The 14846-nt window shown below is 34.9% G+C and overlaps 1 protein-coding gene and 1 long non-coding RNA gene across 3 annotated transcripts in view; one reads left to right on the top strand and one right to left on the bottom strand.

The window, feature by feature from the left end:
• LOC129393397 (uncharacterized) overlaps positions 1 to 14846 on the bottom strand; it is a 130092-nt gene extending 115246 nt beyond the window's left edge. Inside the window, exons 1-3 of the long non-coding RNA XR_008620237.1 lie at positions 14732 to 14846; positions 13091 to 13206; positions 11991 to 12102 (exon numbers count right to left, since the gene is read on the bottom strand). This is a non-coding gene — a long non-coding RNA (uncharacterized LOC129393397). The remainder of the gene's footprint in view (positions 1 to 11990; positions 12103 to 13090; positions 13207 to 14731) is intronic.
• On the top strand, positions 98 to 7812 carry TRIM77 (tripartite motif containing 77). 2 transcript variants are annotated; one of them, XM_003846124.4, is made up of 6 exons: positions 98 to 508; positions 1205 to 1300; positions 3964 to 4194; positions 4930 to 4952; positions 5662 to 5759; positions 7155 to 7812. In XM_003846124.4, the coding sequence occupies exons 1-6, from the start codon at positions 98 to 100 to the stop codon at positions 7646 to 7648; spliced, it is 1353 nt and encodes a 450-aa protein (XP_003846172.4). In that variant the 3' UTR covers positions 7649 to 7812. The 2 variants fall into 2 exon arrangements, with proteins under 2 accessions (XP_003846172.4, XP_034789414.2); XM_034933523.2 differs by lacking the exon at positions 3964 to 4194.

The raw sequence follows: 14846 nt of genomic DNA on the forward strand, positions 1-14846 counted from the left end.
GCTACAGTGCATACACAAATTAATAAAAAAAGGTCTTAAGCTCATTTCATATGCCATGGGGGAAAGAATGACACTTTCCTTTTATTTTCTCAGAAACATGGCTTCTGCTATCACGCAGTGTTCTACCAGTGAGCTCACCTGCTCGATCTGCACAGACTATTTGACAGACCCTGTCATCATTTGTTGTGGGCACAGATTTTGTAGTCCCTGTCTCTGCCTCTTGTGGGAAGATACACTAACTCCTAATTGCTGCCCTGTGTGCAGGGAAATATCACAGCAAATGTACTTCAAACGCATTATTTTTGCTGAGAAACAAGTTATTCCTACAAGAGAATCAGTCCCCTGCCAGTTATCAAGCTCTGCCATGCTGATCTGTAGGAGACACCAGGAAATCAAGAACCTCATCTGTGAAACTGATAGGAGCCTGCTGTGTTTTCTCTGCTCTCAATCCCCAAGGCATGCTACTCACAAACACTATATGACAAAGGAGGCTGATGAATACTATAGGGTAAGTAAATGCTACTGATTGCACTTTGAAATGTGAAGAACCCTGAATCCTACAGGTAATAAGGAAAGATATACTTATCATTATTGTTATTAATAATTTTATGCAATAAACAGAATTGCTTATAACCATAAATTAGACACTGTTCTAGACACTAAGATAAAGCACTGAAGAAACCAAACATCCCTGCTCACCTGAAATTTAAATTCTCTTGGGCTGAGGGAGAAGAATGATGATAAAGTTGATGAGCATTAGGGTTCTGGTATTTCAGTGTAAGAAGCTCTACATTAATCACTAGTTTCCATGATAGTCATTGGCTAACACAGTCATGACTGCAATGAATCTATTATAGAAAATTCTAATAAATACTGGTCAGTATGCTCCAATAGTACTGTAGATAAGTTGAGGGCTAGCATTTTAAAATTAAATATAAAATAAGAGTTACTTCTGAAAATTGACAAGGTTGTATCAGTTTCAGTGCCAGACTTCTAAGATAATGGGTCTTGTTTTCTAAATTTGGGAATTCTACCTTTGGTTTCATTGACCTCTTGGACTTGACAATCAGTGCCCTTAAGAAAAGCCCCTGCATGTCTGCATTCTGCACTCTTTACTTGTCCCATGTCTGTACCTCTTTTGGTAGTATCTGAAATATACTATATTTTCTTTTCTAGTGCTCAGATTTATAGTTTTGTTTTTCAGAAGAAACTCCTGATTCAAATGAAGTCCATCTGGAAAAAAAAACAGAAAAATCAAAGAAATCTAAACAGAGAGACCAACATAATCGGAACATGGGAAGTAAGCAGTAAGCTCATTTCTCTCAGAACCAGTTTGGAATAGAAAATGTGACTTGTGGGAGAAGAACTTGAGTTAACCATATGTCCCATGAATAGGATGATCAGAAAAAGGACCTACATGTGTTTCTCTACAATATAACTTAATCTTTAGTGTGAGATTTCATGTTGAATCCAATATATAACTAAAAATATCCTGATTTTTCTGAATAAAGCCGTATCTACCAATAATACATCAGCAGTGACAAGAAATGTGCTAAAAGTGGCATGTAAGATCACTAGAATGAAGGTAAAAATGTGGTTCTACAGCAGGTTAGCAGACATGAAATGCTAAAAAAAATAGCTTCTAGGTGAAAATCAATCTGATGCTAATGTATTAGTAAAATTTAGAAATTTACTGATGATAATGTTGGAAGATTTTAGGAATAAGAAAGCTGAAAGTTAGAAAAGCGGTAAAATTATTTGGACATGTGAGTAACTCCTCTTGATTAATTCATGAAAAAGAGTCCGGCAGTGATGAGAGATATGGCTATAAATGTACTTATGGCCAGGTCTAGAATGTGAATGCTTAGGTAAGAATTTAGGATTATATAATCCATTCACAAACATGAATTAAGTACCTAAAACTGAATAAGTAAATTAAACAACATTTTTATTCTCAAAGATCTCAAGCACTTCTGAAGCAGACATATAAACAGGGACCAGTAGAGAATAATAATAATTGATACGTGATACTGTGAGAATGCCAAAGGGGAACCAAAAAATCATGTTGATCATTTCAGATGGATTTTCTGAGGAGTCCTGCATTCTCGTGAGGGCCTATCATGTGTTGCTCACTGCTGTAGCCCAACAAAATGACACAGAAGTGAACAAAAGAAGAAATAGATCACTTACCCTAGGAGTCTATAATCTAGTGGGGGAATTCAATCTACAAATTAAAATGTGAACTTTATAATAAATAATGTTCGTGAAGTGCTTCAGGGAAAAATAAAGCAGAGAATGGATACAAAGAATCCGGGTTTGTAGAATCTATGCTGGCCAAGAAGAACCCATTTTCAGGGATAAGAAAGTGCAGAAGAAATGAATCAGTGGCTTTGTAAGAATGCATTTTTCTGTGGCAGGAAAAACAAAGTATGGTTAAAAGGAATAAGTAGAAAATGGTGTCAAATGCAGAAGGAAGGTGAAGAATTCTAGGACTAAAGCATAATATTTGGATTTAGAAAAAAGAAGTTCTTGGTAAGTTGTAATGTTTGGTTCAGGAAAGAGTAGGTAAGACCTCTGTAAAGCGGTCTTTAATCACACACATGAGCACAGCAAGTTTGATCACATTTGATTAATTTAGCTTTAATAAGGATAGAAATGTTTTAGCAAGAGAGGCTAGATGAAGTAATTGGGACAAGAATATTTTAATTTTTTTTCCAAAGTAATTTGCAAAATTTGCACGTATTTAAAGGTGGTGTGGAAAGAAGGGAAAAACTGTGAAAAAGTAATTGAGGTCAGGCGCGATGGCTCATGCCTGTAATCCCAGGACTTTGGGAGGCCGAGGTGGGCGGATCACGAGGTCAAGAGATTGAGACCATCTTGGCCAACGTGGTGAAACCCTGTCTCTACTAAAAATACAAAAATTAGCTGGGCATGGTGGCGTGCACCTGTAGTCCCAGCTACTCGGGAGGCAGGCTGAGGCAGGAGAATCACTTGAACCCGGGAGGCAGAGGTTGCAGTGAGCTGAGATCATGCCACTGCACTCCAGCCTGGGTGACAGAGGGAGACTCCGTCTCAAAAAAAAAAAAAAAAAAAAAAAAGTAATTGAGTAGCCTGGCATGGCGGCATGTGTCTGAAGTCGCAGCTACTCAAGAGGCTGAGGAGGAAGGATCTCCTGAGCCCAGGAATTCAAGGCTGCAGTGAGCCATGATTGCACCACCATACTCCAGCCTGGGTGACAAACTGAGGCCTTGTCTCAATAATAATAATAATAATATAATTGAGTGAAAGAGAGATGGGGGAAATAAAGACACAGTGACAGAAAGACAGAGACAGAGAAAATCAAAGACAAGCCAGGGAAAGAATGAGACAGAGAAATGGAGCCAGAAAGAGAAAGTAGGCAAACAATAGGGACAGAGACAGGAAGACAGAGGCAGGCAGAAGGAAAGAATGAACATTGTAAGAAAGTAATCTAGAGAAGGGGTGGATAGAGATGTGTAGTCTTAGGTAATAGGCAAGCATAGCCAAACACTGGTAAAAGCACCCAGTGTTTTGGAAATGGAGGTAATTTAGAAAGATGCAGCAATGTCTTATGTTCTCTATTTTCCTGAGGAAGTAAATTGTTATGAGTAGGAGTATTGAGAAAAATGGAATAAAATTTAGGTATAATGATGAAGAGGTTAGAACATTATATAAGACAACATAAATTTGATCTTAATTTATCTTTATTATCTTTATTTTTAAAATGTAAATATGGAGGTTTGAGGGAAAGTAGGTGGAGTGATGCAGGGAAATGGAAGAGAAAGGGAAGGAGGAAGAAAGGAAGATTTATACTATATTTGAAGTGGAAAAGCATTAAACTATATTTAGTAGAATAGCACAAAACATGAAACAAAGCAGAATAGCTGATAAGGAAAGAATAAAACCACTTAGACACATGATTTAATTAATCAAATATCACTACAGGTTTTTATAAATTTGCGGAGCATGATGATCAGCGCTGAATATCCTAAGGTGTGTCAATACCTCCGTGAAGAAGAGCAAAAGCACGTAGAGAGCCTGGCAAGAGAAGGCAGGATAGTTTTTCAGCAACTCAAGAGAAGTCAAACTAGAATGGCTAAGATGGGTATACTCCTGAGAGAAATGTATGAGAAACTGAAGGAAATGAGCTGTAAAGCAGATGTGAACCTGCCTCAGGTAAAAACTGAAGGAGGTCAGGGTGCTGAACACCACCCTGCTTGGGAATCGTATCTGCTAGAGTCTATATCCTTTTTGATCTATATTACTTTTCCCGTTCCAAATATTCAGATTCTGCCTCTCCTGACCTTATGGTGGCAGGTTTCACTCCTCTGTAGACCCGGTCTCACTCTTTCTTGTCCCATAGAGGAGAAGGAAAACTATTTGGAAAAGTTCTAGTAACAAATTCAGGAAAATTCTCTTCTAAAATTATCTTACTACACCCACTGATTCTTAGTAGTTGCAACAGAGCAGCTCATGAATACATGATTCAGTTTTGTATAAGGATGTGTCAATATGTGAAAGTGTGAGATTTATGAAATTTATTTACTCTTTTAGTTTTGAAGTCCTAAATTTGGGCCCCACACATCCTTATAAGAACTTTGTGGGGACCTCTGTCAATCTTGTTGCAGATGTTTGTACAGTAGAATGTCTTCCCTTCCTCTTCCCATTTGTTCAACCTCAGTCCATCTGACTATGTTTCATCAAGAGTGTAATTTTATCGACTACATGTAGACGTCAGACTGGGTTTCATATTTATAAAGAAAAAGAAAATGAAAAATGCCTTTATCCAAAGAAGGAAAGTGGAAGACGTTAAGTTTTCCAATTCAGTCCATATCCTCAGACTGCATGTCTAGGATATATTGAGAGAACCATGTTGTGCTGCAAACTAAGCAATCCTCTCTCTCTTTATAGGATTTGGGAGACGTAATGAAAAGGTAAGTTTGCCCCTCTATCCAAGTCCTGGTAATTGTGACAATAATCAGGCTGTTTCTGCTGGGATCGACCCACACTTTTAGTGAGGAATTTCTGTCTGTATTTATTCCTTTCTTATCAAAGGTCATCCAGGCTTTATATATTGACTACTTCAGATGAAAGTGAAGGATGGGAAGCAGTTTTAATTGCAAGGCCTAATGTAGAAGTTTCAATAAGGCAACTATTTTTCCTGCCTCTAATTTTCTACATCCTAATTATTTGAAGGTTATTCCAGGTTGTCAATGGGAAAGGCAAATAATCTCAGAGAGGCAGCTGATGGAAAGATAGTGAAAGTAGGAGAAAGGGAACATCACCAAGAAGGAATGTAGTATAGAGCTGAGGCTCCATATGTGGCAGGTGGCATGTTCCAAAAATTTGACAGCTATCAGATTTCAGAAATTAAATGAGTATTTCTGCATGGCTCACCTAGGGAAGCTGTGAAGGTGAGAACTGATATAATTATGACTGAGATAACATACTTTACTGGCATAGAGGTATTAAAAGCAGCAGAGCACATTGTAAAATACAGTTACAATTGCAATATTTCTTAGTTCTTGAGTTCAAGTCACACTCTTCAACCTAATTGTGAGGATTCTGATCAAGCATCTTATTAGTGGATTGCTAATGATTCCTTTGGGACTGGTAATTAAAAGTAGGTATTTTTCTTTGCAGGAATGAGTTTCTGAGGCTGGCCATGCCTCAGCCTGTGAACCCACAGCTCAGTGCATGGACCATCACTGGGGTGTCAGAAAGGCTTAACTTCTTCAGAGGTAAGAGTGTGAACTGCACTAATGTTTCCAACGTAAGTATTTTTATATGGGTGACCTATATTCAGTTTAGTCTATATTCACTTCTCTGTCTCTATTATTATTTTCAGTGAACAAGCAGGTAAATATGGAAACCTTTATAACCAATTTTAAAACTGTTAATAAACTTTCAGGAAAAGCTAACTGAAGTCTGGAATAAATAAATAAGAAATACAGTGCGTAACATGATTATTTTAAGTGATTTAAAAAAACACTCAAAAAAGACCTGGAGGAATGCTATAAATAAAGCATTCATTTTTCAGTGTAGCATATAAAACTGCATATTCATTCAAAGCATTTCAACTCTGGTTATATTTACACGATCCGATTCTTAGAAATATCTTAATGTTGTTATTCGAATGTTTACCTAAAGATTGAAGTTTTAAGGAATACATTTGAAAAACCACAGGATTCTCAAAAGCAGAAAAACAAGTTTGTAAACAATAGGTACAACCACAAAGCAGTCTGAAAGAAAATCCCTTCACTGTGTAGAGGGCTATGCAGACGAATGGAAATGGAGGGTGAGTCTGGCATATAGAAGAGAGGCAGCCATGGGATGAGATGAAGAGAATTCTGATTTAATGGTGTCCAAACCAGAAATTCTGGGAGAGAAACCACCTTTTTAAAAAGGCACATATAGATTTTCAGTTTATTTCACTTTTGCTTGCTTAAGTTGTGAAGCCCTCATTACTTCTTGGCCTTTTGGCTAAGATCAAGTGTGAAGCCCTCCCATCTTAGGCAAAGTGGTATTGTTTAGGACTAATAATGATAACAGTGTCATAGCTTAAGTATAATTAATAGTATTTTTATTATTTTTAGTATGTTTTTTTATTTTGCGAAAATTGGTTAATAAGGAGGCTTAAATAAAGGCCCATTTTGATGTTTTCTTGGCATCTTATGAATAAGCTGGCAAATTTTTAGTAGTCTAGTAAAAATTAAATCAGAGCTTGACATCCTACATCTCTATGTTTTCTCTAAATTTTCTTTCATCTTAGTTGCTTGATTAAAGATTCATTTGCCCTGCAAATGGACAAGAAGCTGTTGCTAAACTGTCTCCATAATTACTCTGATATACTCTGTATGCCACTCATGATAGAGTGGTAGGCCGGACCCAGTTAGTACTGACTCATGAGAGCAAATTGTTAAATGTTTTGAAATTTTTTGACTGATTATTAAATTGTTGGTAGCTTGAAACTGGCCTTAGTGAGGTGGAAATATTCCTAATAAACAAAACCAGTTGCTTTTGTTTGTTTGTTTGTTTTCAGGGATTGGTTGTTAAGCATTTGCCAGACTGCCTCTGCACCTGTACCTCCAAACTTTTAAACTGTTTTTTGCATTCACTGTTTTCTTTTGCCATAGTGTATATCACCTTGGATCGTAAGATATGCAGTAATCACAAGCTTCTGTTCGAAGACCTAAGGCATTTGCAGTGCAGCCTTGATGATACAGACATGTCCTGTAATCCAACAAGTACACAGTATACTTCTTCATGGGGAGCACAGATCCTCAGCTCTGGCAAACATTACTGGGAGGTGGATGTGAAAGACTCTTGTAATTGGGTTATAGGACTTTGCAGAGAAGCCTGGACAAAGAGGAATGACATGCGACTTGACTCTGAGGGTATCTTTCTACTCCTGTGTCTTAAAGTGGATGACCATTTCAGTCTCTTCTCTACCTCCCCACTGTTACCTCACTATATTCCAAGGCCCCAAGGCTGGCTAGGGGTGTTCCTGGATTATGAATGTGGGATAGTGAGCTTTGTTAATGTTGCCCAAAGTTCCCTCATTTGTAGTTTCCTCTCACGCATCTTCTATTTTCCTCTCAGACCTTTCATTTGCCACGGATCTAAATAATCAGGGACAGGTCACAAACCTGACCAAGGCCTTGGGAATTCTAATAGCAGAGGAGGCTCCTATTCTGGTTACTTTCTTAATGGGGAAAATCAGTCATATCTCATTACCTTTTACTTCATTTTACCTCCTGGATATATATTTATCGTATCATTTTTTAAAGTGTTGATAATGAACATTTGTCATTTCTATTTTATTTGAATAGATGTAATGTCTCTTATTATATTGTATAGGATGCATGTTCTTTTAACTTGTTATCAAAGCGTACTAGAGGTGAAAGAATACATGAGCATGAAAACCCAGCTAACTGAGTCAAATTAAAGCACAGACAAGTTGCCTTCCAGATAGCCCTTATTTAAAACTCAGTGTCAGCCTAAAATTCTCTATTCCCTGCCTTCATCTGGATAAACCTTTCCCTTCACCAGTTCCCACCTTTCTGAACTAGACGAGATCTCAGATGTCAAGAATGGCTCATACATTTCCTCTGTAAAACTCCTAACAGAACTTGGGTCTTTTTTTCAAGTTTGTAAATTACAAAAAGGGAATGCCAATGATAGTTCTTCTCATTCATTATAGGAATAAGAAACAGTCTGATGATATGAGAGATATTCAAGAAATATGTAAATAATTAAATGAATAAACATGTAAAAATTATTAAAATCAAAAGCTATAGACCCAACAAAAATATGCTACAGTATAGCCATAATTAGCAAGACAGAACAGGCTGAGAAATATCATTACATAAAGGATACATAGATATGGTACCATGGTACTTAAGCCTTCTTGTTCAATTGAAACTTTATCATTTTGTAATGCTCTTCTTAATTGTTTTTGGTTTAAAGTCTTTTTTATCTTATGTAAGAATAGATGCTCCTGCATTTTTTTGTTTTTATTTGCATGGTAGATCTTTCTCCATCCTTTACTTTGAGCCTGTGGATGTCATTATATGTGAGATGGATCTCTCAAGACCAAATACACTTGGGTCTTGTCTTCTTATTCGGTTTGCCACTCTGTGCCTTTTAATTGTGGAATTTAGATCATTTACATTTAGGATTTGTATTGATATGTGAGATTTTGATCCTGTCATCATGCTGTCAGCTGGTTGTTTTGTAGAGTTGATTGTATAGTTGCTTTATAGTGTCTGTTAGCTATATGGTTTACTCAATATTTTGGTCTCTTTCAGCAGGAATGGAGCTTTCCGGTTGCATCTGTTTGGCCATCTTCCATTCTTTTTTAGCTGAGTGGTTTTTCATACCTTGTATACACCACGTTTTATTTATCCAAACACCAGATGATGTGCATCTTAATTGTTCCCAATTTTAGCAACTGTGATTTATATTTCTGTTCAAATTAACCCACATATCTTTCATTTATTGTGGGTAGTTACTTGGGGTGAAAGTACTGAATTATTTAGTGGATTTTAATCATTTAAGAACCTGTCAAAATACTTCTTTAGAAAGTGACTGTACCATTTTACATTGCCACCAGCATCTTGGTAAGAGTTCTAATTCCTCTACATCCTCACTGACATTTAGTATTTTCAACCTTTATTACATAAGCTTTTCTATTTTTTAGTGTATAGTAATAGCTTATTGTGGGTTAATTTGTATATATATTACTAGTGATTAATGATGTTGAACCTTTTTTTTTTTTTTTTGAGGGAGGATCTCCCTCTGTCAACCAGGCTGGAGTGCAGTGGCAAGACTATAGCTCACTGTAACCTCAAACTCCTGGGCTCAAGGTGTCCTCCCACCTCAGCCTTCCAAGTAGCTGGGACTACAGGCACACATCACTGCCCAGCTAATTTTTAAAATTGTCTGCGGAGATGTGGTCTCTCTATGGTGCCCAGGCTGACCTTGAACTACTGACCCCAAGTTATCCTCCTGTATTGGCCTCCCAAAGTGCTGTAATTATAGACATGAGCCACTGCACCTGGCCTTGAGCATCATTAGTTTCCAGCCAAGTATCTTCTTTAGTGAATCATCTGCTCATTGTACAATGATTTCATTGGATAGTCTGTCTACTTGATGAGTTGTAAGAGTTCTTTTTGATACAAATCCTTTATCACATATACGTTTTGCAAATATAATTTCTGCCAGTCTATGGCTTATATTTTAATTTTGTTGTCTCCTTGGAAGAACAACATTTTTAATTTTAATAAATCCAGTTTGTCATTTTTTAATGTTTCTTTTTTTGATGCCACGTGTTAAGAAATACTTGTCTAACACAAGGTCATTAAATTTTTTTATATGACTACTTCTAGAAGTTTTATAATTTCAGCTTACATTTAGGTAGGTCAGTAATCCATTTTGAGTTAATTTTTATGTACAGTGTAATGTGGGTTTGAAGTTCATATTTTTTGCCCCTGAATTCCAAAAATTTAAACACTATTTGTGGAAAAGATTATCCTTGAATCTTTTGAATGATCTTACCACCTTTGTCAAAAATCAATTGACCATATATGTGTTATCTACTTCTGGACTCTAATTCTGTTGCATTGTTGTAGATATTTATTTATCTCACCATACACTAATATACTTTCTTGATCCCTACAGACTTATAGCACATTTGGATACAGATAATGTAAATCTCATTTTATTCTTTTTTGAAAAGTACTTTGGCAATTTTATAACTTTTATATTCCTCAGTACTTTCAACAACTTTATTGAGACACAATCTGTATACCATAAAATTCTCCCATGTAACATTCTCCTATTTGTAACTTTCAATGAATTTTAGTATATTTATTGTGTTTTGCAACTGTCACCATAATTTAGTTTTTGAACATTATCATTACTCCAAAAGGATGACTTGTGCTGGTTTACAATTAATTTCACCATCTACCCTAGTACCAAGAAATCAATTACCTCTCTCTAATGTTCTGCCTCTGAATGTTCCATATATATGGAATTATACAATATGTAGTTTTTAGTTTGTCTTTTAACTTGGCATAATATTTCCAATATTTATCCATATTGTAATATAAATCAGTATTTCATTATTTATTTTTTTCTGATTAGCATTTCAATGTGTGAATAGTTCGCATTTTGATATTCATTAAAGAGTTGATCAAGATTTAGATTGTTTTACCTTTTTAGCTATTATAAATAATGCTATCATGTATATATGAGTTTAAGTCTTTGTATAAACATATTTTTATTTCTTTTAGGTAGATACTTAGGAAAGGGGTTCCTGGATTTTCTGGTACATTTATGTTTATTTTTTTTTTAAGAAAACAAACTATTTTTCAAAGTGGCTGTATTATTTTACATGCTTACCTAGAATGCATTAAAATTCCCATTTTTTCATAACCTTAACAACGAATACTATTGTCTATGTTTTTTATTGTAGCTGCTGTATTGAGCTTATAGTGGCATGTAATTGTGGTTTTAATTAAAATAATCTCAATGACTATGATGTTGAGTATCTTTTTTGTACTTATTAGTTATATTAGAGATGTTCAATTCATGCACCATTTATAAAATAAATGTGAAAGGTCTTAACTTACCTATTAAAAGATAAAAAATATTTTTATAAGCGCAAATATAATTCCCAGCTATGTCCTGTATACAAAAAAAGACACCTAAAGCAAAATAATTCAGAAAGACTGCAAGTAAAGAGAAGGACAAAATTATGCTAGAAAGATGGAGACATTAAGAAAGAAGGATCTGAGAATCTGATAAGAAAGTCAGTATAATTTAAATCAACAACTTTCAATGTGACAACTTAATGCTATCAAAATTTGCAATGAAAAATTAAAACTTATAAATAGCTATGTACCAAATGCATAGGAACCAAAATTGTAAAGTTAAAAGTTAAAATAGATGCTAGGAAACCTAGGTAGAAACATACTCAATATAGAAAATATTTATATAGGACTTTTAGTATCAAATAGATGAGGAAGCCATATATATATATATGGAATCTTTATATACATACATATATATATACACACACACATAAACACACATATATATTATATAAAAGACTTTAAGATCATAATATAGATCTTGTGTGTATTTTAACACTGTGGAATTTACTACTATTTTCCTTTTGATTTAATTTATGATTATTTGGTTTACAGAATATTCTATATCATTTAAAAAATTGTATTTTCTATGATCAGGCTAAATAATTACACAAACATACACACAGATAGAAGAAACAGTTCTGATTAAGCCTCTGTTATAGGCAGACACTGTATCTCTGGGACTTGTAAATGGGACTTTCTCAGTGATCTTGCTCTGCCTTCGGTTCTAGGTCTTAATCTAACCGTATTTATGCTATTTCCCACCTTTTAATTTCTTGTTCCTGTCTATGAGCTGAAATAAATTTTTACCAGTACCTTAAGGGAAGCTATGTTTCTCAATCTTCCTGCAGTGGTTTAGACTTCTGTTACATTGCGGAGATAGGGAAGACGAGACAGGGAAGGTCCAGGTCTTTGTGTGTGACATCATCTTTAGATACATTGAAAGAGGTAAAGAAAAAAGTGGGGTAAAAGAAGAAAAATCTTTAGATAGAATAGAACTTGTCTGTTGTTAATATTTAATATTATTCCATATTAAATATTCTTTAAGAATAAGTTTTGCCCAGATTCATTTCTTAAAGTGATGTTTGATATTCTTTCATTTTATTGCATGTAGTGAGAGTTCATTATTTTTCTTTGCTTCATAAAATTTATTTGCATGACTATATCACAACTTATTTAGGCATTCTACTGGAGATAAACTTCTTAACTTAAATTTTGGTATACTATGAACAGTAATGGTATGAAGAATGTTGTACTCTTGTACACATATTTTAATTAATATATGAATGCAGCCTGTAATTCCACTACTTTGGAAGGCTGAGGCGGGCAGATTGCTTGAGCCCAGGGATTTGAGAGCAGCTTGGGTAACATAGTGAAACCCCATTTCTACAAAAAAAAAAGAGAATGTATTTATGTAGGATGTATATTTAGGAGTGGATTAGTGGGTCATAAGGAATACTTTATGTAGATTTCCCAAAATGTTTTCAAAGTGGTTGTATAAATTTACATTCCCCCGTGTATGACTGGAATTTCATTCGTTCTGCATCTTTGTCAGCACGTAGTAATAAATATCTCGGTAAATTCTGGTCGCTCTTCTGGGCAATTAGTGGTTCATCTTGTGATTTTAATTTGCCTTAATCTAATGATTAATAAGCACTTTTTCACATAGAATAGCATTATGCTATGCATCATGAGTGATGATTTTCATAAAATGAATAAATAATATATAAAAGCACATTTTGAAAAGTATAAATAGGCCAGGTGCAGTGGCTCACACCTGTAATCCCAGCACTTTGGGAGGCCGAGGCAGGCAGATCACTTGAGGCCAGTAGTTCGAGACCAGCCTGGCCAACATGGCGAAACCCTGTCTCTACTAAAAATACAAAAAGAAATTAGCCAGGCATGGTGGTGCTCACCTGTAATCCCAGCTACTGGGGAGGCTGAGGCCTGATAATCACTTGAATCCAGAAGGCAGAGGTTCCAGTGAGCTGAGATTGCGCAACTGCACTCCAGCCTCCAACAGAGCAGGACTCTGTTTCAATAAAATAAAATAAAAATGTAAGATGTCCAAATATGTCCAATAGTATAGTAAATGCGCTTTCATTAAATTAGAAGGAACTTAATCAGATATAACCCATGCATCTTATTTAAGAAGACACACACACTAGAAGGGCTCCTTCAGGTACTTCTGTTACTCCATATATAGATAATTTCCTGATTTGTTTCTGGTCAGAAATGACTACAGTAAAAGACAAGCCTGATAAAGAGAAGGAGTGCTATATAAAAGGGAACTGAACAATATTAACAAAGTTCACAGTTCCCTTTCCATTAACTAGAAATTCTTTTGACTGAAAGACCATGGCACATATTGAAATAAAAGCGAGGAAGTGGTAAATAGATTGTAGTGAAAGTTCTCTTTAACAATCTAAGGAGAGAATCTCTCCATGTCATTTATCTCATTATCCCTATTCTTCCCTTTCCAGTAATATTACAGACACCAAAAGCCCAATTTCAAGAATCTCTCATCTCCAAGTAAAGTCTGCCGAAAGTGAGAGTCTGAGTTCTCATTCAAGAAAACACTTAGATCTTGGAGTTGTACATAGTAGATCTTGAGGATCACGTCCAACACTCATGCTTCTCAAATCTCCAAGTAGGAGGATATGGCTATTAGCCTTGTCAGGATACAGAGTAATATTCATTGCAAAAAGAAAAAAGATACATGCATACGTATACATACGTGAATAATGGGATCTTATCTCCCCAGAAAAGTGTATAAAGTGTATTTCTCCCCAAGATATTATATAACTGAGCAATATGAGGTCAAGAGGCCAATGACAATTCTGTTTAAACTGTTTAATAAAGTAGAGGATTACTAATACATCTGCAGAACAAACAAATCTCTAACCACAGACATTAACCATTTTCTGAAAATTCAAATATATATAAAAATCAAATATAAGACTAATATATTTGAGTTCAACTTTCATAACAAAATGCCCTATAAATTATCTGTCATTAACTCCTTTCAGCTATCAGAGATGGCTGGAAACATTTGTTAGTTCTAAATAATAATTTTCAGGAAAACATTTCTTGGTTCTAAATAATAACATCATTTGCCAAGGATGTGAGAATTTGCCATTTATTCAAGTTCTTCCCTAGAAAACAAAAGGAAGTCTACACATGTTATTTTTTGAAGTGAATATATATATATAAACATTTTAGAAGTGTTATTTATAAATAATTTTCTTAAAATTCTAGTCTGTCTGATTCTCTGCATTCACACTGGGCTGCCCTGAATTTTCTGATTTAACATTAGCTCTTCATACTGTAAGTTAAATTTTTTTTGCTTCCTTACTTAGTTTTTATTTTAATTTTTTAAAAACAATTTTAATATTTATTCAAATTTTATATCATATGAATAATATATGCCATTGTAAAAATAATATAAAGAACAGCACACCAGTACAACAGACAACCCCAAAAATCTACTCTTAGCAAATAAAAATTAAATATACTGAATAAATGTACAATTTTATATATAACATTGAATAATTTACCTGAACTCTGAACATTGCACCATTTATTCCTTTTTTCCCTTTGTCATTCTGTTTGCCTATTATGTAAGTCACCAATTGTGAGCCTGGATCTATTTAAGTTTCATACTGATTCATT

This window comes from Pan paniscus, chromosome 9, assembly GCF_029289425.2.
Source record: "Pan paniscus chromosome 9, NHGRI_mPanPan1-v2.0_pri, whole genome shotgun sequence".
In the NCBI taxonomy this organism is placed as follows: domain Eukaryota; kingdom Metazoa; phylum Chordata; class Mammalia; order Primates; family Hominidae; genus Pan; species Pan paniscus.